The 22,820-nt window shown below is 40.0% G+C and overlaps 2 protein-coding genes across 9 annotated transcripts in view; one reads left to right on the forward strand and one right to left on the reverse strand.

Moving 5' to 3' along the window:
* The window catches only part of STARD3NL (STARD3 N-terminal like), a 37,281-nt gene extending 36,107 nt beyond the window's left edge, over positions 1 to 1,174 (forward strand). For 3 of the 5 annotated variants that reach the window (XM_054192554.1, XM_054192558.1, XM_054192559.1), the window contains one exon: positions 685 to 1,174. The gene's annotated coding sequence lies outside the window, so the exon portion shown is untranslated. Of the gene's footprint in view, positions 1 to 35 lie in introns of all 5 variants that reach the window. The other 2 variants (XM_054192556.1, XM_054192557.1) reach the window with 2 other exon arrangements.
* Positions 1,175 to 2,126: 952 nt separating this feature from the next.
* On the reverse strand, positions 2,127 to 21,048 carry MLH1 (mutL homolog 1). 4 transcript variants are annotated; one of them, XM_054192469.1, is made up of 20 exons: positions 20,824 to 21,048; positions 20,310 to 20,400; positions 20,090 to 20,188; positions 19,056 to 19,129; positions 17,892 to 17,964; positions 16,664 to 16,755; positions 15,266 to 15,308; positions 14,589 to 14,677; positions 12,945 to 13,057; positions 12,268 to 12,361; positions 11,163 to 11,316; positions 10,054 to 10,412; positions 9,131 to 9,279; positions 7,318 to 7,426; positions 6,417 to 6,480; positions 5,703 to 5,867; positions 4,830 to 4,922; positions 4,337 to 4,450; positions 3,575 to 3,791; positions 2,127 to 3,053 (listed from the first exon to the last, which is right to left on the reverse strand). In XM_054192469.1, exons 1-19 carry the CDS (start codon positions 20,928 to 20,930, stop codon positions 3,624 to 3,626), a joined length of 2,250 nt encoding a protein of 749 aa, XP_054048444.1. In that variant the 5' UTR covers positions 20,931 to 21,048; the 3' UTR covers positions 2,127 to 3,053; positions 3,575 to 3,623. The 4 variants fall into 4 exon arrangements, with proteins under 4 accessions (XP_054048444.1, XP_054048443.1, XP_054048445.1 ...); XM_054192468.1 differs by lacking the exon at positions 2,127 to 3,053 and having other exon boundaries at positions 3,089 to 3,791; XM_054192470.1 differs by lacking the exons at positions 2,127 to 3,053; positions 19,056 to 19,129; positions 20,824 to 21,048 and having other exon boundaries at positions 3,089 to 3,791; positions 20,310 to 20,327.
* Between the last annotated feature and the right edge of the window lie 1,772 nt (positions 21,049 to 22,820).

Below are 22,820 nucleotides of genomic sequence, written 5' to 3' on the forward strand. Positions count from 1 at the left end.
CCAGTCTGTCTGTCTTTGCTTGCTACCTTCAAAAGGAAATCCTGACGGGCTCTTGAGAGTGCTGGTTAACCTGGGCCCAGGGGTCTGAGAGCGATGTTCCAGAGTACAGTATAAAAGGCTGCAGTCTGGGGCTGGAGCACCTCCAGCATTTACTTGTTGTCTGTCCTGGAAAGGACAGTGGTGGACCAGATGTGTAAAAGCTCCTTTTTTGGAAGTGGGGAGAGATACTTCTTTGGAGATGGCAATGCAAGAGTGCTAGGAAGAGTTTTTCTTCTAGTTTAAGTCTCGGAAAAGTATATTCATCTTGAAGATTGCATGGACAAAACTACTTTGGTATTTCCCCTCCTTAGTCTGTTCAAATACTACAAATGGGTTACATTGGAGCAGCTGCGTCTTAAAATGTAGTGTACTTTGGTTAAATATAAGACATGATTTCCTTATTTTGGAAATTACTTTATTTACTTTTGGAATTATCTTGCCCCATGCATTTCACTTCACCACACATGGCAAAGCTCAAGCTAGGGGAGGTATTCAATGCTCTTGAGAAGCTGAAGCCTCTGATTTGAAATCTTCTGTTGCTCCTCTGGAAGACTGGATGACCTTTTCTTTTCAGCCTCCCCGTTTTCAGTACCTGTTTTCTTGACCCACGTCTTCATTCATCCTGACCTGTGTCATCTGTTACAGAGAGAAAATCTCTTGAGGGAAGTTGTTGGGGTTTGGAAACTGGCAACAGAGTCTGTGGCTGACTTGCTGGTGGAGCTGCTGACAGGAGAATTTGTTCATTAGAAAGCAAAGGGAATGGTTCCCATGTACTGTAATACCTCACAAAGATGTACCTTGGTGACATATGTATATTAGGTTGCCTCCCAGGTGGTATGAAAATACTTGTCCATGATGTATTTTATTATTCAGTGATTCCTGAAGTTGATCTTCTAATGACTACGTAATTACTGGAAAGTGTTGTCTTGTGTACCTAATCAAGAGACCGGTAATATAATGAAGTAAAACTTCTCTATGGTGGAAGTATATTTAATGATTGTTGGGACTCACTAGGTAAATTTATTTTATGTTATTGCAAATTTGTCATTAGTTTTATGTTTACTTTTTTTAACTCCATGCATTTTCTTTTTTAATGGATATGTTCACTTTCTAAAATAAAAATGTTAAAACATGTGTAATGCATTATGGTAGTTTGTTGCTTTATCAACTAAAAATCCACATGTACCACTCCTTTATTTCTTGTGGGGTAATGCGGATTCCAGTTTGCACAGCTTTTGTGCAAAACATGTTCTAGTGCTGTTTGTCTGCTTGTAGGGATGCAGCATTAGTTGTAGCGGAACATCATTTCTCTGTTGCATATGATTATCAAGAGGATGCAAGGAGCTTTTTGAAATAACTTAGTTCCCGCTCCTGCACTGGTGGTGGATGTTCTTCAGGTTCAAGGAGGAAACTGGATTCAGTGAGCCTTGGCTAACACTGGTGTTAGCTCAGTAGTGAAAGGAAGGGAGTCGATCGAGGACTCAATGAGTTCAGTTTAGGTGTGTATGTATAAGATATGTATTCTCAGATAGATAGAGATTTTAAGTGTTAACCGATGCTTGATCAAAAAACTTTTTGGTAACACCTAATTCCTACCTAAAGAGGAAAGTAAGTGTTGCCGCTTTCCTTATAGAGCTATTTGGTTTCATTAGCAACCCGCACAGCAAATACTAAATACCAACATATTCTTCACATGGTAACTCGGGCAGATGGAATATATTGCTTTGTGATATTTGCACTGCTGTGGAACAGAAGCATAGTGGGTAGAAGACGGGATATGCGGTTGTCTGTCTCTTCCAGTCACAGCTTTTCCTTGAAGCAGTAGTGACTCTTTCAGTTTACAAGATATTTCCACTAAAAGCACAACCCGAAAGCCAGTCCTGAAAGCTTTAAAACGTGCATTGGATTCCCCTTATTCAGTCTCATCAATAAACTAGCAGCAGGGGCTTTGCAGCTGTCAAACTCTCAGCCATGAGCTTGATGAGCCCCGGAAATTGCAGATGGATACCTGTGTTCAGCGCTGTTTAGGGCTGTGTGGATGCAGGATTTCATTTATGTTTTAAGCTTTGGGTATGAGACATAGCAGGTAGGCTGGGAGATCATTTATTAAAAGTGGGCCTGAGTCACAAACATCATCGCTTGCTTAGCTGTCCTGTTGGAGGTGAGGCTACAGCACAGAATAAAGACCATTCCGGGGGCAGTACAAGGGGAAAGGAGGGGAAGAGATGGAGATGAGAATGATGCTATTGTAGTCTGCATGAGCTACATTTAAGCATATCTTTTGAGCATATTTTCACAGCTATTTTAGTTCACCTTAATTGGTATCGAGCTTTAACAATAAAATCATCACCTGCCTTTTTGCTCCAAATAACAGTTCTGTAAATTAAGTGTACAACTGAAAGATGAGGCAGTCTGTCTTCCTTCACACTGAAGATCAACATACAGTGAAGGCACTAAGTGGCTACATTGGCTTTAGTATGCTAGTTCTAAAATGCTCTTCTGTGACTGCTGGATGAAAAAAAAAAAATAAGCCAGGATCAAGTCACTTCAGACATACAAGTGTTCTTCTGTTTCAGAGGATGCAGGTAAGAATAAATCATTAGTAGAAAAAAATAAATTAACATCTGTAATTTAAAATGCTGGAATGTTCCAGCAAGTATTAAACCAAGTATTAAACTCAAATTAGAAAAATGCATCTGGGATAGGATTTGAAAAATTCCATTAGACCTATGAACTTCATCTAGGTGCGTGACTTCATTTGAACACCTTCCTCAGTCTGCAATATGGAATTCCTCTGGAAATTTAAGAGATGCAACCTGTTCTCTGTGCCTGCTTCCTCCTGCAGTTCAGTACTCAGAAAAATTAGGAAGAGGAGATTAATACAAAATCATTACCTGTAAAGCAGAACAAGGCATATGCACGAGCGACAGAAAATCATTTTGTGGGGTGGAGGCGTTTTGTTATACCAAACACAAATAACTGTATGGCAAATGTAAGGTAAAGATTTTGCAAGCCTCTCCATAAACCATGTTTTTTTCCAGTGCCTGGCTCAGGTTCTTTGTATATTGAGTTAAATGAGATGCCCTGTTTTCATACACGGGTAGTTTGCCAAGGAAATTACTCCCTTTGGCACATCCACGTTTGTTGTTGGGTTTTCTTTTACGGGTCTTTTTATTGGGCTTGAAAAACAGTTTTGAAGCGAGTCTTGTTTCAAGAAGCAGATTTGAATGAAGAATCAGAAAGGAAAAAACCCAACCCCCCCCCAAACCCAGCAAGCTGTTGGCCAAACTGATACCCTGAGCTAGTTGTCATTTCGTACTCTATCAGCATATTGTTGAATAGTGAAATTCGAAGCATAAGTGGAGACTTCATTTTAGAAACTTCAGTTGGGTTTAGACGTAGATAAAACAATTCTTTTTATTCTTTGATCAACAGAAGGAAAACAGACCATTTGCTACCATGTTAGTATGGTATTAAATCCCCTCTTTCTTTCCTCCATCAAGATTCCAGCTTTATCCTTTAAGTAAAACAGAACGTAGCATGAATGTTTTTTAAATATGCACCAGTCTCTAATAACTTCTTGCTCAGCATCTCTCAAAAACTTTATAGAGGTCAGGCAGGTTAGCAAGCTGCAAAATGTTGCCATCTTCTGTGAAGTGTTTAGGAGGTAAAAGATGAGTCCTAAAAGCTTTGTAAAGCACATGTTCCACAGTCCATTTCCATGTTGTTGAACCAGAGTCAGAGTCTTCATTCTAAAATACAGAAAAAAAAAAAAAGGACAAACTGAAATTCTATTTTTTCTAGAGGACAGCATGCCTTAAGAAACTTAGGTAAGACTCCAGCAATTGTAAAATTGTGCTAGTATTAGAAAAGTTCATTCTAAACATTCAAGTTAATTTTAAGCTCTGGAAAGTCACTTGCAGAATGCGCCAACTTAACTGAATGATTACGCAGATTAACTTAAACTAAAAATACAGTCTGCTTGTGTCTATCTGCATCCTTATTCTTCTGGAGGAATTTCTCATAGCTCAACAGGTTAAAAAATACATCCCAAACTCAATACAAAGTATTCCAAGAGTCCTTGGCCTCTAAATACCCTGCAATACCAAAAGTTAAAAGCTTCTCTTAATACATATAAAACCTCAGAAAATTTAAGCCACAGTCTTTCAGAATCTTGTCCCACTGCTACTTGAGTCACTTCACTGAAAGCAGAGTTGGGACTAGAAATCTGTAGTTGAAAAAGAACTTTACTGTGTGGTGTTAGTTTGATCATAGGACTGGTTACATGTTCTTGTACCTGAGAGTTCGTCTGGTTGGCTTCATCTATTATATATTGCTTTCTAATGGAGTAGAACATAGCTAATTCTTTACTTAGGCTTTCAAAACACTCCTTCTCTTCATCCCAGTTTACCTGTTAAAAGAAAAAAAAAAAAGAATCATTTAATAGAATTTGTGTAGCAGTCAGACTTGCTAGAGATTCTTAATATGGAAAAGTCGTAATAATGTCTTGGTAATTTTTGTGCTGATAAGGTAAAAGTGTAGAACAATACAAAAAAGGCAGAAACGCAGGCTTTCATATAAAAATATATTCTCATTCAATCAGTAGTTATGAATGCAAAGGCAAAGCACAACTCATCAGTAACCACAGCAAAAGCGTCAGCAGCACGTAACAGTACATTTATCCAACTCCAGCCTTTCCTTTGCAGCTGCTGATGAATTGATTTGATTCACTTCATTCTTTCCTAAATAGAAAAAGTCTTTGCGATTGCATAAAATCGTTGAGAATATACCTCTGTGGCCAAGCGAAGGATAAACATAGGCAGTCCTTCCAGCAGCGGAACGTAGTTGTCTATCAGCAGCGGTAACCCAATGAGGTTTCCTTCCTGCAAGGCAACACTGTTGCTTCAGTAAAAGACTGTTCATTCTTGCAGTAAATGCACCAAAACTGTTGCATGTTGTAAGACTGATTCTTAGCAAATTTAGTGAGCCTTAGGGGTATCTAAAGTTACAAGTTCTTAGAGCCCGATGCCAGGCAGACGTTGCAGGAAGAGGTTAGTGTTGGTATTTAACTTCATGAGGCCTGGATTTAAGCCACCCAGCTCAGGAAGGCCTGAATTCAACCTCCTCCTCTACCTCTAACCACTGACTACACAGATCCCACTTCCCAGGTGAGCATCCGAGTGAATAGTCTGGGTTATGTGATGCTTGATGAAGCTGTTCGGTTTTGTATGGAGTAAGGGATGCATTAGGCCACACACACACACACAAAAAAAGACAACACTGAGAACAGTGATGCTGTAGCCCTGCCTAGCTAAAGAGCTGGGTAAGCTGCACACCTTGTTGGACAAGAAATCTGCATTCTAGTTATGGAAGCAATAACTAAATTATTTTATTTAGTAACTAATTAAATATAAACAAGTTTTGTGTAGTGCCCTTCTAAAAGCAGCGTTAAGTCTTGAGGATTTTTAATGAAAGGGGTAAACCACCCAAATCTTACTGGAGCTAGTTCTTAATAAGTACTGCAAGCAAACTACTGTGGTTCTCTGTTACCAAAACACACAATCATTTAGGTTAGAAAAGACTTTTAAGATCGAGTCCAACCGTAAATCTAACACTGCGAAGTCCACCATTCATTTACTGTCAGAAGTAACAGCTGCAGTCACCTCATCAATTTCAAGAGAAAAATAATCTTTCAGCATTTCAGTCTTCTTTTTCAGAAACTCCACAATGTACTCAGCAAGCCCTTCTTTTGGGCCGTCTTCTTCTGTCCAGCCGCTTTCAGGATCCTCTAAAGCAAGCATTGAAAGCTCATATAAAGGAGCTGGCTCCTGAAAACAGAGAAGGCAAAAGTGTTGTTAAATGATCAACACTCTCTGTTGGAAATCCATAACTTCTTCCCTCGCATATAAACTAATAGCAATATACTGTTTCTGGCCTGCAGAGCAAACAGTTCTGCTTATCTTAACCAGCCTAAGAAGCATGAATTTCTGATACAAAAACTCTGTAGTCCACAGTCCTGGAAAGTGCTGTGATATTGACAGAATAAACACTAGCAATCAATATTGTATTCCTGATTGTTTGTGTATTTAAATTAACTATTTGTCCCAGTGTAATGAGCAACAGCAAGAACTGGTGAATATCTAGAAGTGACACTAATAGCAAGCAGCCAGGATGACAGCTTACAGGAGTAGCTACAAAATTACTAACAGGGAGTTTTCTATGTTTTATTCTTATTATAAAAGAAACGAAACATCACTGTTATAGTGGGGAAGAGACCAAACTGTAAAACTATACATTTGTCTGAAAGGACAGGCTTATGGTAAATAAATAAAAAAATATATCTTTTTATATAGGATATAATGTAAAGTTATACTTACAGACAACCTTAAGACTCCAAAGTTTGCAAAGTCATAAATAAGTATCTGGTAGAAGAGTTCTTGGCTAAATTGAAGTACAAAAATTAGTTATACGGACAGGATCACACACCTCCAAGTTACCATAATTAAAAGGGGAAAGCAAGGGTCATCTTGGAAAAAATGAGACACGAATACCCATTCATATTAACAAAGATCTTACTTAAACTGTTTAGTTAACGATTCACACCCACTATCTAGATGTTTACAGTTAAATCTGTTTCTTGGTTTCTGATATGAGCCACACTGGTGCAGAAGTGTTACGTACACAAGCATGCAGCCGCTATCAATTTATTCCCAAGTAATACCTTATATTTCAACCTCTTTACTCCTTCGCTGCGCTGCAAGAAATGCATTGGAGCTTAGAAGTTGACAGACATGTCTATCTTAAGTACATTCTCTTATTTGTTTCACAATTTATGTAGCTGGCCCTGTGAGGCTGCATAAGCAATAATACAAACTTTGTGTTACGCTCGTGCCCTGCAGCTTCTCTTAACCCAAGTGGATACAACACTTTACCTGACTTTTCTGAAGCCTCTGCTTGCTCATCTTTATACAGCATGCCATAGACCAGTTGCTGCTGTAGATGATCATGAAGCCAATAAAATGTCTTTCCCTTCTCCCAGTCCGCGAGCACACGATACAGTAGCTGGCATTTTAATTACACTGATTCCCTGCAACTTTTCCCAAGCATGCTAGACTTGCTTCCACTGTTCTGAACTGATTGCTTAATCTTTAGCCTTGTGGCTTTTCAGATAGACAACAAGAAAACGATGTTGTTTTTCCTGTCATTTCCTTCCTTCTTCTAATCAGCTTCGTAATTGGTACTTATGTCAACTGCCAACAAGTCCAACAGCTTCTTTACCTGAGTTTTGTTGTATTGAGAAGATACAATTTTGTCTGATACTGGGCCAGGGCCCACTGAGGACTGACACAGCCAACAAATGAGTGATCATGTAGCATCTCCTGAAGACCTGAAACAATTGAGGGGGTGGGGAAGAAACAAAAGGATATAATTGCATATTTGCAACCCTGCAAATTTATTTAGTTGAGTGGTTTGTGTCTTTTTAGCATTAAAGTGTCAGATCGCTGTTCAGTCACAACTACACTCCTTCTTACAGGCCTGTACAACTACTTATCCACATGTTTTGAAATATTAATCATTTGTGTTCATACACTTATATATATTAAAGCATAAGTGTGAACAGTTAAAATACAAATGCAAATAAAAAAAAATAAATCTGTTTGCCTTGAACAGCCTTTCAAAATTCATTTCCAGCCACAGGAGATAGATAAGGGAACACAGACACACAAAGGAAGCCGCAGATGTAAACCAACTTTGCAACAAGATCTAGCATTGTCAGATTAAAGTCTAAAAGTGTGATAGAGCAGGTCCATAATTTATTTATTTATCTCTCCAAAAATAAGTTTCTAGCCTTCTCATTTATATATATATATTTTAAAAAAAAAGTACAAGAATTCAGATTCCTTAATAAGAGTTTGTTCTAGGCATTCCACACAAAAAAGCATCACTAGTTGCTGTCCTTGGGAGCAGCTTCGTTACAGGAGCTTGGCACTGCAGGCACAGCATGTACAAAGCACTACGCTACCCAGATTCCACTGATACCTTTTCCAAAGGAATACAATATTGCGAGAAGAGTGTTTTTTTTTTTCTTGCAAAGGTCCCCTGTTGGTATTTCTTACACATGTGAAGACAAGACACAAGCTCAAACACCTGCACAAGTTCTACCATGTATTTGGAGACATTTTTGGACATTTTATGGCTCAGGGACAATTCTCTGATTTCAGTATTTAAACAGTGACAGCCAGATGTGGAATTACCAGCTCAGACTTACCAGCCTAATGCAAAACTTCTCTCGAGCACAAGTAAAGCTCAAGTATATGCTTTCTAAAGATCACGATTTTTAGCAATTTTATATAAGAGTTATTTATTACAGATGTCTGTTAGTCTAGCCATTTTAGCTATGGAGCATCCCCAGTTGTTACTACCAGAAAAATCAAAATAAATTCAACAAAACCCCCAGAATGTTTACACTAACTGAATAATATGGGTTATGTGACTCTGAAGGCAACAAAGAGGCAAGAGGGAAACAACCCTAGGAAGAACTGTAAACCTGTTACCTTTTTCTAAAACAACTCTTACCAGAGGAGAGAATAGTATTTCAGCAGTGTCATCATTTCATGTAAGTGGAACAGATACGCATGAAAAGCAAAAGCGGTAAATAAAAAACGATAATTATCAAGCCTGTCCCAGTCTACTTTACAATCATGCGACTAAGCAAAATTTTTGCAATGGCCGTATCATAGCTGCCATTTCTATTCGAAAATTACAAAATAACATAGCTTCTCAAGCTGTGATTTTATAGTGTTATTACTTATGATGCAAGTTAAGGTTTGCAAACTATTTAAAATGCGTAACACAACTAACAAGATGCACGAAAGTTTTTATAACTTTAGCCTCCACCGTGGCTCAGTATGGCAGCTGCCTGTTCAAAGTTTGTCCCTTGATGTTTACCAAGCTTTTTTGTTAAAAGCTCGCGTAGCAGCACAGTGAACTGACCGGGCCACCTTTTAAATATCTTTTTCTTCAGCAGTTCAAACAATCATATTTAGTTGGTGGAATAACAATAATCTTGAGAAGCAAAAGGCTTGCTTACTTGCATGTGCCTGGTTACCAATTTCCTCCTGGAGAGTCAACACACTGGTCAAGTTGATAATTCTTCTTCTAGGGGTGCAGGCAGCAGTCATGTCCTTTCTGGTGTCATCTTTCTCCATTTCTACGTCCGTGTCTTCCCGTGGTCTCTTTCTGCAATACCAAAGCAAAAGGAATTAAGTTCAATTCTCCTATCACTTAGGAAAAACACACCAACAGATGGGATGCTCAATTCACATGCTGTGCATTAACCCAGGAAACACAGAAAGTCTCCCAAAGCTTCCCAGAAAAAAACCTGTTTCATTTTACTTCCAAGGCATATTCTATTAGGAAAAGATAGTTCATAAGAGAATTTACGACTTTCTAATACCAATCACATCAGACATCTGTTGTTTAAGCATCAAGCAAATTGGCTTCTAAAGGACACATCAAAAAAGCGTTGATGTTTCTAATGATCAGTTTTCTGTAATACTGGGAGGGGGGCAGGAAATAAGGTTCCCTCAGAAGACTCTAGCCTCCCATAACAGCTCCTGCATGAGCCATGAAAAGATTACAGCACTTCTATCTTTACTAGGGTGATGTCTGCAAAATTCAGTGATGTAGTTTCTATCCTCCCACAAAAGAAGGGCCTCCAAAGACAGACCGACCAGTATCCCTAAACTAAAGTTAATATCATTATTTATACTGCTTCCTGCCTCTCAGCATGCAAGGGAATTCCATTCCAGTTACAAAAATCACAAGTTATGTAATTTACAGTTTACAGATGGAATTTAATTTGTCAATAAAATGCCATGGAAAGTTATTCTAGGAAAATTTTTCCTTCTGAAAAAGCAGAAGTCCAAAGAGATCAGAAAAATCTTCACTTTCAGGGACATGCCATGAAATAAATAGGTAGCCTTGCACGACCTCAGGAAAGATGAGACTTACCGAGGAAGCACTGTCTCAGGAGACGAGCGTCCACTGTCATTCAGCCCCCCAGGCATTGCCGTGTCCTCCTGAACATCAGCCATTTCAACTATATCACTGATGTCTTCCATTTCAGCATCCTGCGGCCTGACCGCACCCTCCGGAGGTCCTGCATTAACCTCCATCGTCCCTTCGGTGGGGCCTGTACTCAAGGGGTTGTTCACTGGCTGAAGAAAAGCATCCAATTTCTGCTCTCGGGAATCAGTGCGGACCATCTGATGGGCGTAAACTTTATCACCGGTTCCTTTGGTAACCGCAGAGGAGTTTCCTGCTGATTTTACAACCTCGCTGGAAGAGCAGTCAGCCCCTGGAAGCAACGTCTTTGTTCAGATATGGGGAAGTAAAGAGAAGAGATTGAACAAGAAAAAAAAAAAACAAACACAAAGATCAATCAGCCACATTTCTCACAGCATCTTACTGCTCAGCAGCAAGTAACTTTCAAGCCCTACAACAGCATCAACTGCCTAAACAGGCTGCCAACTTTGCACTTGTTAGGCACATAGCATGAACGTCACCATCTTGGCAGTTAGTAAAATCATTAGTTAGCATTCCCTTGTCTCTGAGAAAATCTTTGATGTAAAAAAGCACACAGAATTTTTTTTTTTTAAATATCATAATTCATATACTATGCTGTATATAAAGAGAGATTGGGAAACCTCTTCCCTGATTTTTTCGTTTAGATTAAATCCAAAGTGTTGTCCAATACATAGAAAAATCAATTTCCTCAGACACCTGCATTTCACATAAACCAAGGCAGAATAAAAACAATTTACCACATGTGAAGGCTAATATACTTGTAAAATAAAAAAAAAAAAAAAAAGAGACTGAACAGATACTTGACAGAAAGTTATGTAAAATGTTTTCATGCACTTTTTCTCCAGTAAGTTCACTGCCACATTGTTAACACTGGTATATTAAGGCAATTTCATCCCTGAAACAGAGGAAAGACCTCAAGCTATAACACTGATGACTATTAATCACTGCATAAATTGTACTACTGAACTGAGTAAATGTATCCACAACAGTTAAAATAGTGCAGAGCTGTGGTCACTTGAAACACGTATTCTCACCTGAGTGAAGTACATCCTTGAAGAATTAGAGCCCAATAATTTGCTCTCGACATGTTGTTGCACACGCTCTAGAATACTATCTTCATGAAGGAAATGGACCTCGTGTTTTGTAGGGTGCACATTCACATCTACATTCTGGGGGGCTATTTCCAGGCTGGAAAACATGTTCAAAGAACTTAAAGTTCCCCATGGATGGCAGAGAGGGCATAAATTGGTTCAGTACAAAATTTGTCAGACTTGGGGCCATTACTGCATGCAAGAGAAGCCGAAACAGTCCTGAAACCTCCTAAAGTTACACCAAACAAATCTGACTGTAGTGTATTAAAAAATAATTACTCTGAAGAAGTCTATTCCAAACTCACCAAAACTCAGCTTACGCAGGTAAGCTTAAACCAAATTCTCCACTGTACTACTAGAAAACAATTTTTAGAAATACCTTTTACTTGCAGCATCTCATGAGTTAATGACTTCCGATGGCTTGTCATTTAGCAATATTCCCAAGCAGGAATTCAATTAGAAGAACTTTATTGTTAGAAAACACTGGATATCAGGAAGTTTCACTGGTGAATGGCAAGATTCAGTTCCTTAGCAATTACAAAGCCAAGTTTTCCACTCTATGTCATATTCTCCAATTTTTAAAGGACAGTTTCTGTTCAATTTTTGCCATTACTTTAAAAAACTATTTATTTCCTGTAAGCAGTATGCAATTCATTTCACTTCTTTTTGTTGCATTAGTGTACCAAGAACAGTAACTGTTAAAGTTACAGATACAAATATAAATCCCAGCAATGAGTTTGGAATAAGTGATCTGACTGGTCTTAAGATGCTCTGCTGTATTCCTGGCGTAACCCATTCTCTTAAGTGAAGAGCATCCATAATATGACAGGACTTAAGCTGAAACTACAGACACTCACTACTTCTGAAAATAAGGCCTGTCTTCTTGAGACTTCTTTAATCTCATTTAATTATCTCCTGTCTGGCAATTAAATACCTCAGTGCAATGCTTAATGCTACTATCAAGAACACAAATGTCCTTCTAAACCCACTTACCCTAGCTATATCCTACAAGATAGCATTAAAAAGCTACTTCTTCCTATTACTTTACCTTAAGTATAGGAATGGATGCGTACTTTTGGGCAAATAAGCAGCATACACAGTTTCTATGGCTTTCCGCAAAGCGGCTGACTCTACCAATCGATCTGAAACACAGAACAAAACGCTATTTTTGAAGAGCCCCACTGAAATACACTGCACAGCGCCCAACTACTCCTTCAGACCAACATCTTCACGCTTCGTATCTTCAAAGGGCATCTATTATACCCATTTCTCCCCTCTATTTATTCTTCATATAAAACCAGGAATAGGCAATATCTTCTTAGTATGTTTTATATTTAGAAGCATTTTTTTCCCCACAAATACTGAAATAACCAGACTACCTTTTCATTATATCATACAGTCAAGTCATTGGCATCCCACGCCAATGTTGCTACAGAATGGAGAGACCACGCTGCATAAGTTGGCAGGACCCAATCATAACCTCGATACTCCTCAAGCTGAATTTTCTTTAGGCCCAATCTTAGCTGCCTTCTACTATTTAGAGTGCAAAACGTGATGCACATTACAAACAGAAAAACACTTTAACCTACAGTTAACTGTAATATTTATTCTTCAATGTTTTTAAGAATGCTCATACATTTTGTAGTTCTTCAAAAAGTTTTGTCCTGATTATTGTGTAAGAAACATGTGACTGTACAACGTGCTGCTTTTTTTTTTTAAACTTACGGTTTATGAAGAGTAAAAATATACATTTCTTCACGGAGTAGTTTGCATTTGTGATGTAGCCTTTCAGATTAAAGGCCAGACTTGCATCTTCACAGTCCACTTCTATCAGTTCCCTATTGACAGGTTGACAGAAACACACAAAAAGTTAACTCTTCTGTTGCTGCAAATTTCAAATAGTTACTCACAGGTAGCCATATATTGTTCTATATTCTATTTACATCACAGTTAACGAAAACATTAGAATTATCTTAGAGTTCAAACATTCATTGCCAAGTCACAAATATTAATTTAACCTGAACTGCATTGTTTAACTTACCACAGTATCCATAATATTATAACGATCTATTGATAATTCTAATATGCATTTCACTGCTCAAGTCACTGACAATGATAGACAAGGACACCTCAGAGTTGTCGGCAGCCAAGGAAGAACATTCCTTTTCCTCCTACTCTGTCCACTTTTGCCAGTCTAATATTTATTGGTGGGCTGTTAAGAAGTTATAAAAACATAAACACTTTTTTTCTTGCTCATGCATCAGATCCTAACATTAACAATTCTCATAATAGTTTTTATAATTTTCATGATTTATTAATCCATCCTGGTAGTTGGTGAGCACAACTCTCTAACAAGGCATTACGCCAACTTCTAAAGTTAACATACAAAAGGCTTATGAGCTATTTATTTCCAAAGCAATGTCAACATATACTGAGTACCATTTTTTATTTGTGTTTGTTTTTTAAATTGAAATAACAAGCTAGACTAAACACCCTCTGAAATTGGGTGAAATAGAAGTCTGACTTCAAAACATCTGAACAAAACATTTAACTTGAAATGGGTAATTTATTCAGAACAGTACCAAGGAAAAACTGTATCAAACAAGCATTAGTAGCAGACAAAAAAAAAAGCATAACAAAGAAATACAAACAACAATGCAAACTTCATCACTAAACAGCCTCTCTAGTTTGCTGTGTTTCATAAAGGTGTTTCCATGTACTAAAAGTTACACTCCTTACACATGAAGTGTGATTTTAGTATCCAAATCAAATTGACGCCCAAGTATTAGCGGAAAAAATCCATTCCACATGTCCATTCGATGAATTCTTCACAGCTGAATGTCTTATAAAGAGAGACTTTTTCCTAAAGCAGCAGATACATTTTCAAAAGATGATTGATTTTTTTCCCCAACTTCTCTGCCAGGTTTATTCAGCCTCAGTTAACATAGCTTTTGTCAAAATATTAAACCAAAAGATTTCAGAAAAACGAATTTGAGGAAACTTCAACATTTATCAGATAGCAGACTGTGGCAAGATTTTCACGGCATAGGAAGAGACTAGGAACTCGTAGAGAACATAGGTACAGCTTGCTCTTTTTAAAAGAGCACACAGAAAGTTACAAGCAGATGATTCCCTTTTAGCGCATTAAAAGGAACAGCTTTGCACCTTCCCTCTTTCCTTCAATATACTGAAAAAAAGTCACACTCTACAAGGCAACGGAGAGCTTTATTATTGCAACACTCCCTCTTCTCTGCAATTCACCTTGAAGGAAGCAGGAAAAGTTAGCACAGACCATGTTCTTTAAAAGAGAAAAGAAAAAGCGATTTACTAGAAAACTTCACATCAAAAGGAAACTTGACATCGACATACCTGCTAACAGCATTTCCAAAGATGGACCTAATGTTGTCCACTGTTGAGGCGTTTGATAAGGTTCTAACATCTGACACAGTATCACCTTGCTAAAGAGAGCAGAAGTTAGTATCAATCAATTCACAGTTCTGGCTGAAGTTTTAGAAAGACGCTGAACTTAACAATAAAATTTCTAAAAGAGGCATGAGACATAACATCAATTACTATTTACTTATTTGTGTTCAGAAAAGCAATAGATGGTAAATGGCACAGGATTCCAAGATTGTCTAGATCACAGCAGACCCACTCGGGCTAGTAACTCCATCTTTGAAAGTGAGGAATGTAAGCAGTTCAGTAAATAATTACCAAGAATGCCACAGAACGAAGGTACTCTACCCCATCCTCTTTCACACAGTAATTAGTAACCAGACTCTCATAAGATGAAACAGCTCATAAAGGTAAAACAAAATGTTGACCACACAGAAAACTCCAAACTCCTGACAAATATATTTTTGTCTTGTTTACTTTTAGCTAGTGTGTTGTCCATCCAAACTGCATCAACGTACATGTCAACATTTCAGTACAAGGGAAGGCTCGACACACTATTCCCATTGCAAAAGATGCAGTGCACGTTTTCTGGCATTTTCAGGTATACACATACATATACACGGTGAGTTATAAACACTTTATTTACATACCTTTTTAACCGAAAAGCTGATGCCTGAGTTATGGATGGCATACCTGAAAAAACAGGTAAACGTAAGAGTGCAGTATGTGCAAAAACAAAAGGTTATTTTCCCTGAATGCTGAGAAGCAGCTGGTAATGGGGGCAAATAATTTAATTTCCTGTTACGCAGTAACATGACTTTAGCCAAACCAAGCTTTTGTAGACTAAACAGCTATAAAAATAAATGTTTTCTATTTATAACTCACCTGTAAGTATATGAAATTCAAGGATCAGCTTACTTATTTCTCAAAAAAAAAATTAATCAACCTCTATAAAAGTTTCATTTAGTTCAGTTTCATTGTACTGGTTTAACCAGAAGAACTGCAAAACCTCCCCAGTATAACAGAATCAAGTATCAACTACTATGGAGACGGATCTGAAAAAATGGCTGGCTCGCCCTTCTAACTTCCCCTACCCAGATGGTTCAGCTGCCTGTGATCCCAGGGCCAAGTTCTGATACACTACAGCTGCATAACCCTGGCTCAAACTTTTAGGAAAGTTGCTAAGTTGTGAGAAAGAACACACAGTACAACCTTGCAAGATAAGAAATGTTAAAATGCAGACAGAGGTTAGACTGTTGTGACCAGGACAGTTAGTAATTCAAAAATTCAATAGGGAAAAAAAAAAAACCAAAACAAAACGAAAAGATGTAAAATCCTAATAGGAAAAAAAAAAAAAACAACCCACAATGCGTTGGAAGCCTGTAACTCATCAAGGCTTCAGAGCTGCCTGTTCTACGGAGCAGCGGGACCTAACCCTTCACCTCCTGGCTGAAGTCTGCCTGGCCAGTAAAGACTCTAACATAGCTCATTTGGGGGGCAGGCTAACACTTAGCATACATTCTTGCTACTCTTTGCTAGCTTTTGTTTACTGAAAGTGTAAAGCCTTTTTTTGTTAAATTGTGTAGATCCTGCTTACAAAGCCAATGCACATGACAAAAGATGCAACAAAGGGACCCAGAAAGGGAAGATCTGGCAGCTAACGTGAATTTTTTAAGATTTTTTTTTTTTTTTTGAGGCCATGATATCACCATTCAGCTTTTTCATATTCAGCCAAATCTCAATGCTCCTGCACAGTTTCCACTTGGATTCTATTCAGCTCAAGTTCATTGAGAGTTCGCTCATTCAAGCCTATCACCCTTTGTTTGCTGGAATTCTTACTGATAATAGTCATAGACTGGATACACTGTTTCTCCTCTGGATTTTCTGTATCAAATTGGATGGTTCTCTGACACTGCACATTAACAAATAGTTAAAAAAAAAACAAAAACAAAAAAATGATACCAAACACACATATGCCAGTCCCTCTGAAAAACCCCAGTACTCCCCATGGCAGTATAAAACATTGGAGTCCCCTTTTTTCGGTTTACCTGCTAACAACTTCTAGTATTTTGGCATATTCTTCATTTGGATTTTTTAAAGCTTTCCTCCTTGTATTTACATTGTAAAAGAGATCTTCAACCTACAGAGAAAAAGATAACAATTAAAGATAATTTTAAAAATCTTCTCTTACTACGTAATTAATCTAAATCCATCTTCTTAATAGGTACTACAGAATTTTCTGTGAATATTTTAGTTTGTGGAGGTTCAACATTCAATTTATTCCTTACCTGCTTAGGTTCACCTAACAAAATGCAACTCCAGAGAAATGTATGTTTTCAAGTATTTTGGTACATCAGTATTTTTACCAATAACAACAACTCTACAGCTCACTTTTCAGCGAAAGTTAAATACTTTCCACAGCAGATGACAATGGATCCCTTGATTACACCATGTTTTAATGAAATGCAAATAAATGTTAAAACAGTTGCTGCAATCAAGGCTGTTAATGTCATTAAAACAGCAGCTTGAACCGTTCATTTTCACTATTTACTTAAACAATAGGCCAATTATTTTTCTGCTATACTGAGAAAGGCAGAAATTCAAAGTTCAGCTTCTTTTTTAAGACACATTATCCTGAACATTGACATATGAAGTTTGCTGGGTTTATGCTCCCACTGCAAGACAAACTCACACCTGCTGACTCCCAAGGACGTGCTTCCACTTTCCGCCCCCCTTCACTGACAACTCCTTCCCATTCTGAGCTCGTTATCCTTCATAATCCTAATGCCAATCCTAATCCCAACCCACATTCAAATCTCGGTATAATCGACGAAAGGTATGACTGAAAAACAAGCAACAGTTCTGCAGTTTCCTGTGCCAGCCCTCATCTTCCCGCTCCGGCTCATGCGACGTAGACCACTCCTCCATGTTCTGACCTTCTTGTAGCCCTAACTGTCCATTAAGGCTTTCAGCAGTCCAGAAGGATTATGAAATATTTCTGACAGTAAGTGGCTATGCCACCCTCAGATGGAAAAAAAAAAAACACAAAAAAAAAACGAAAAAAAAAAAACAACCACAAAAGAGGATCTTCCGAAATTTACCTTGCTGCCTTTGGTGAAGAAAACAAAACAAAACCACACAACAACATCATTTGGAAAATATTCTACAAGGTGATACTGTCATGTACCTTACAATGTAACACATACCACTAAGTGGTGCAAGCGTAATGACCAGGGAACAGAAAAGGGACACGGGAGAACAGGCACAAAAACCCACCGTGATCTGAGTTCCTTGATTTCCAGCACAGGGTTTTGGAGGGGCTTTAATTTTTCCATCACTGTAAGTCGCTCTAGGCAGAAAATAAAAAGTTGTCAGACATCTAGATTTACAGGGGAGCAGATACAGACAGATGATGACAGAAGGGAGAAGACAAAAGCAATCCCATCATCATCACGCTCTTCCCAGCAAACAACCTGTGACACTGACAATTGGCTGCAACACACCCCCTGCCACCACCTTTCTGCTAAAGGAAAACAGTCTTCATTGACCTTAGGACCCAGAGGGACAGTGGCACAATGGGAATAACAGCAGAGAAAAAGGGGGAAGATAGTGGAATATATGTTTTGAAATTGTATTACTGAGACTTTTCCTGTAGGGGCAGGATTACTGTATTTTATCTTTCTTTAATAGCCAGACCTGAACTAATAAAAATTCTTCCACTAGAATTTACACTTCAGCTATACTAGTAAGAAAATCTTGACTTTACGTATAAAACCTGTTTCCTTTTTGGCTATAACAGGATTCTGAGCATAAGAGATTTCTGACCCAATTAGGTCTTTCAGCAAGTTATACAGATGCATAATTTCAAAGGGCATACTTTTGTTGCCCTCTCATATACCCTACATACTTAATGCAAGAAAGACCATAGCCACACAATCTTTTGAAAAATCAAGATGCAAAGCTTTCCTTTTTTTTCACCCCTTCTTTTTCTTAAAAGTAGTTGAGAAATTAATGTATTAGGCTTGCTTATATTTACAGTAAGTTTTCAGAATAATAGGCAAACTAAGCTGCGAGTTCCTGTGCTCAGAGACTTATGAAATTTGCAATATATGCTGACTGTGCATATGCATCATTTTATCCTGTAACGGAGAAAAAGGTAAAAGTTCACCCTACACTGGCTGCCAAAGCAGAATTCCCTTTAAGCTTCCCCTAGCCCCAACTTATAAAATACATTGTTTAGCTAAAGCTTACCTTTACAGTCTGGACTAAAAATCACTTAAACTATGTTTTCTCGCATTCTGGGTCTTTTTTATAACTACCCTAGAAACACGTAATTTCTTACCCCATCCCTACTCCTTAATAAGAGCACTGAAAAGAGAATTAGATACATCTGTTCATTATTACATGCCGCAGAAGTCACTTGGATAATAGGTAGCATACCTGTATGCACACTTTGCATCAGCTGTTTTAGTTGTTACCGTAACATGGGCAACATGACTGATGCTAGCCAGTGCCTAGAGAAAGAGAAAGCATCTGTGTAAACCTCGCTCTGGAGACCAGAGGACCGTCCGTGCTTTAAACGGCATCACTAAATTTTGATATACCACTTGCCAGTAATTATCAAAAACCCTTAAAAGAAAATGCAACATAACTAAAATAAATTTGCAAAGTTATTACAGTTGTGCATTTTTCTTTCTTTCATGTTAACAAAAACAGCTGCAAGGTTTTAGCCATTACTTTCTCATCCCTGCCCAAGTTCTTCTCCTGACTGTAGGTAGTATTACGAAGTTAGGTTACAATGGTTTTCCAAGAAACCTCAACGCACTCATCTACACAGCCTGCTGAAACCAGCCTCAGGACCAGACTCCACTGGCTGTGGAGCTGATTATATTGAAAGCACATGAGGAGAGCACTCAAGCAGTATACTCTCTGGAACATAAAAGGATCTGTATACACGGGCCACGTTTATATATCTTCTTGAACATCTGAAGGAGAAAAGCAGAACTCCTGGACTGTTCCTTCAGACAAGTTTAGATATAGTCTACAACAGTCTGGAGAAGTAGTATCAGAGGGATCAGAGATACTAAATTTGACTAATAGCAAAAGCAGACAAACGTACATTCCAAATATTTAAAGTATTGTATTTAGCTAAGTGTCTGACATCAAGATTCACCTTCCACTCAAACCTTTCACTGCCTTTACCTGTAGGTTCCTGAAGCAACATTTGACAAAAGATGCCTTGTTTTTTGAAAAAATTAAAAAAAAAATTTACTCCAGAAAGCAAAAAGAATAGATACCTCTCCCTAGGCATCCATCTAATCTCGAAAGACACAGAAATGTATTATGAACTATATTCACACGGCAGACTCTCTCAGAAAACAGAACCTTCTGTAAAGAGTAGTGGGAAAGGGACAGTATGTAAACCCTGCTACAGCAGGATAACAACAGTTTCAAAACCTTGACAAAGAGCTTACCTCGCCCCTAAAACCGTATGTAGAAATACTAGCCAAATCTTCAAATTTTTGCAGTTTACTCGTAGTAAATCTCTCACATACAATGTCCAGATCTTCTTTCTATGTGAAAGGGACAAATAATAGTCACTTTCCAAGCTTTTTTGAGATTAGAAACATTTACGAATTGAAACAAATTTAAAAAGGTAGTAGGGAACATCAACTGTCAACTTTGTTTACTCACTCTGATACCACAGCCGTTATCTTGGACCTGGATGAGTTTCAGCCCACCTTCTTTAACTACCACCTGGATACTCGTAGATTTTGCATCCAAGCTGCAGAAATCAACAAGGTAATTTTAGAGCAGGGCGAGAATAAAGGACCGCATAGCCTTGATTTTAAATTTAGTTTTTCTCGTACAAGTGATAAGTTGTTTCTACTTGCTACTCGTATTGAAATTCATCGTTTCAAGTAAGTCTTTACTGTCTCCTTCCTTTTTCTTCTAACTACAGGGATATATTATGCTAAGTCACCATCCACAACAATTAATGAAGACTTTTCAGAAGTTTAAAAATTAAGAAGGTGCCTAGCCCAAGCCCCAGGCCTTCTCTCCCCATTACGAAACCTGCTGCAGACTGGGCCGCTGGCTTTCACGCGGCTGCTGCAGCTCAGAACACTTAGCCCAGGCAACACGCTTTAACCCCAGACAGACTTTACCTTCAAACCCAGTACCCGAACTGCGCGCTCCCCCGCCTCACCAGTTCTCGATCATCTCCTTGATGGCGTTGGCCGGCCTCTGGATCACCTCGCCGGCCGCGATGCGGTTCACCACGGCTTCATCCAGACGCCGGATCACGCCGGCCATCAGTGCCCTGACCGGACCCCGGGCCGGGGGAGGGGGCGGGAAATGGCGGCCGAGGCGGGCAGGCTCCGAGGGCAGCAAGGCCGCGCCGCCCCGCTCGCGCCAAAACGCCGCTCGCCGCCCCGCCCCCCACCGCCTCCTCAAGCGAGTGGTTCTCCCATTGGACGACGCCCCTGCCCATCACACGGCCTCCTGCCTTCCCGCGGCAAAAATAAACACGGGGGCGGGCGGAAGGCTGTGGGATCAGGGGACCGCGCTGCGATTGGCTGAGAGATGCGGGGGCGGGGCAGGGGCGCGCGGCCAGGCGCGGGTGGGGAGCCGCGCGCCGCCTGGCGGCGGGAGGTGGCGCCACGCGCGGGGCTGCAGCGCGGCGTAAGCTCCGACGTAAGGCACGGCGCTGTCGTAACGCGGCGAGGCTGCGGCCTGGTGGCAGCAGAGGTGGGGCGAACGAGCCCGCAGTGTGCCCGGGTGGCCAGGAAGGCCAACGGCGTCCTGGCCTGTATCAGGAGCAGTGTGGGCAGCAGGACTGGGGAAGTGATCATCCCCCGGTTCTCGGCACTGGTGAGGCCCCACCTCGCGTACCGTGTCCAGTTTTGGGCCCCTCACCACAACAAAGACATTGAGGTGCTGGAGCGGGTCCGGAGAAGGGCAATGAAACTGTGTGAGGGGTCTAGAGAACAAGTCGTGTGAGGAGCAGCTGAGGGAGCTGGGGTTGTTCAGCCTGGAGAAAAGGAGGCTGCGGGGAGACCTTATCGCTCTCTACAGCTCCCTGAAAGGAGGGTGTAGAGAGGTGCGGGCTGGTCACTTCTCCCAAGTGACAAGTGATAGGACAAGAGGAGGCGGCCTCAAGTTGCGTCAGGGGAGGTTGAGACTGGATATTAGGAAAAAATTCTTCACAGAAGGGGTTATCAAGCATTGGAACAAGCTGTCCGGGGAAGTAGTTGAGTCACCATCCCTGGAGGGATTTAAAAGACAGGTAGATGTAGTGCTTAGGGACATGGTTTAGTGATAGCTTTTTGTCAGCGTTAGGTTAATGGTTGGGACTTGATGATCTTAAAGGTCCCTTCCAACCTAGGCAGTTCTATGATTCTGTGTCTGTAACTGCAGTAAGCACTGTGGCACGTGTTTGTGGTTCAGGCTGTGCTGTGTGTCTGTGGTGGCAGTACATGCTGCACTCTATGGCTGAGTGTTCCGTGTGTTCCATGATATGTCTCCAATCACAATATGCTTTCCAGGATATCCCTGATCACTGTACGCATTGCGATATATGTACAATCACAGTACACATCGTTAGGCTATAAGCTCAGGAATGGCTCAACTGTATAAAGCAGATCATTATTTGTGGCATAGCTAAAACTTGTCAGGAAGCCTTGAGCTTTGGGGTCTCCCGGGCTTTGAAGACACTTGTCCCACAGAGCTCTGGCTTTCTCCGCCAGCATGTACGGCCCCAGGTATTGTGCTGGGTCCCATGGTTGGAGCATGGCCAGCACGCAGGAGATGGGAGGCCTCTTCCTGTGGCTGCAGCTGGGAAAGGGACCACAGCCATGACGCAATGAAACCTGTTGGCTCTTACAGTGATCCTGACCAGGAGATCGTTGCACGCCAAGGAGTTAGTGGACCACATAAGCGCTAAGCTGCTGCGCACCCAGCGTGGTCTTTGAGCCTGTGCTGTGCTTCACAGATCCCTTGTTTGCAGGGCAGCCTCACCTCACTCTAACGGAGGAGCCTGCAGGCAGCTCCCCCTCCATACCAGCAGTTACACCACCTGCATGGCCTTGCCCTTATCTAGAAATGCAGCAATAAGTTCTCACGCGCACATCCTTTCTGTTTAACAGCAGAAGAGATGAATGGAGTTGTTTTCACACAAGAAAATCCTACAGTAGCTCAAATGAC

This window comes from Rissa tridactyla, chromosome 2 (assembly GCF_028500815.1).
Source record: "Rissa tridactyla isolate bRisTri1 chromosome 2, bRisTri1.patW.cur.20221130, whole genome shotgun sequence".
Lineage (NCBI taxonomy): Eukaryota > Metazoa > Chordata > Aves > Charadriiformes > Laridae > Rissa > Rissa tridactyla.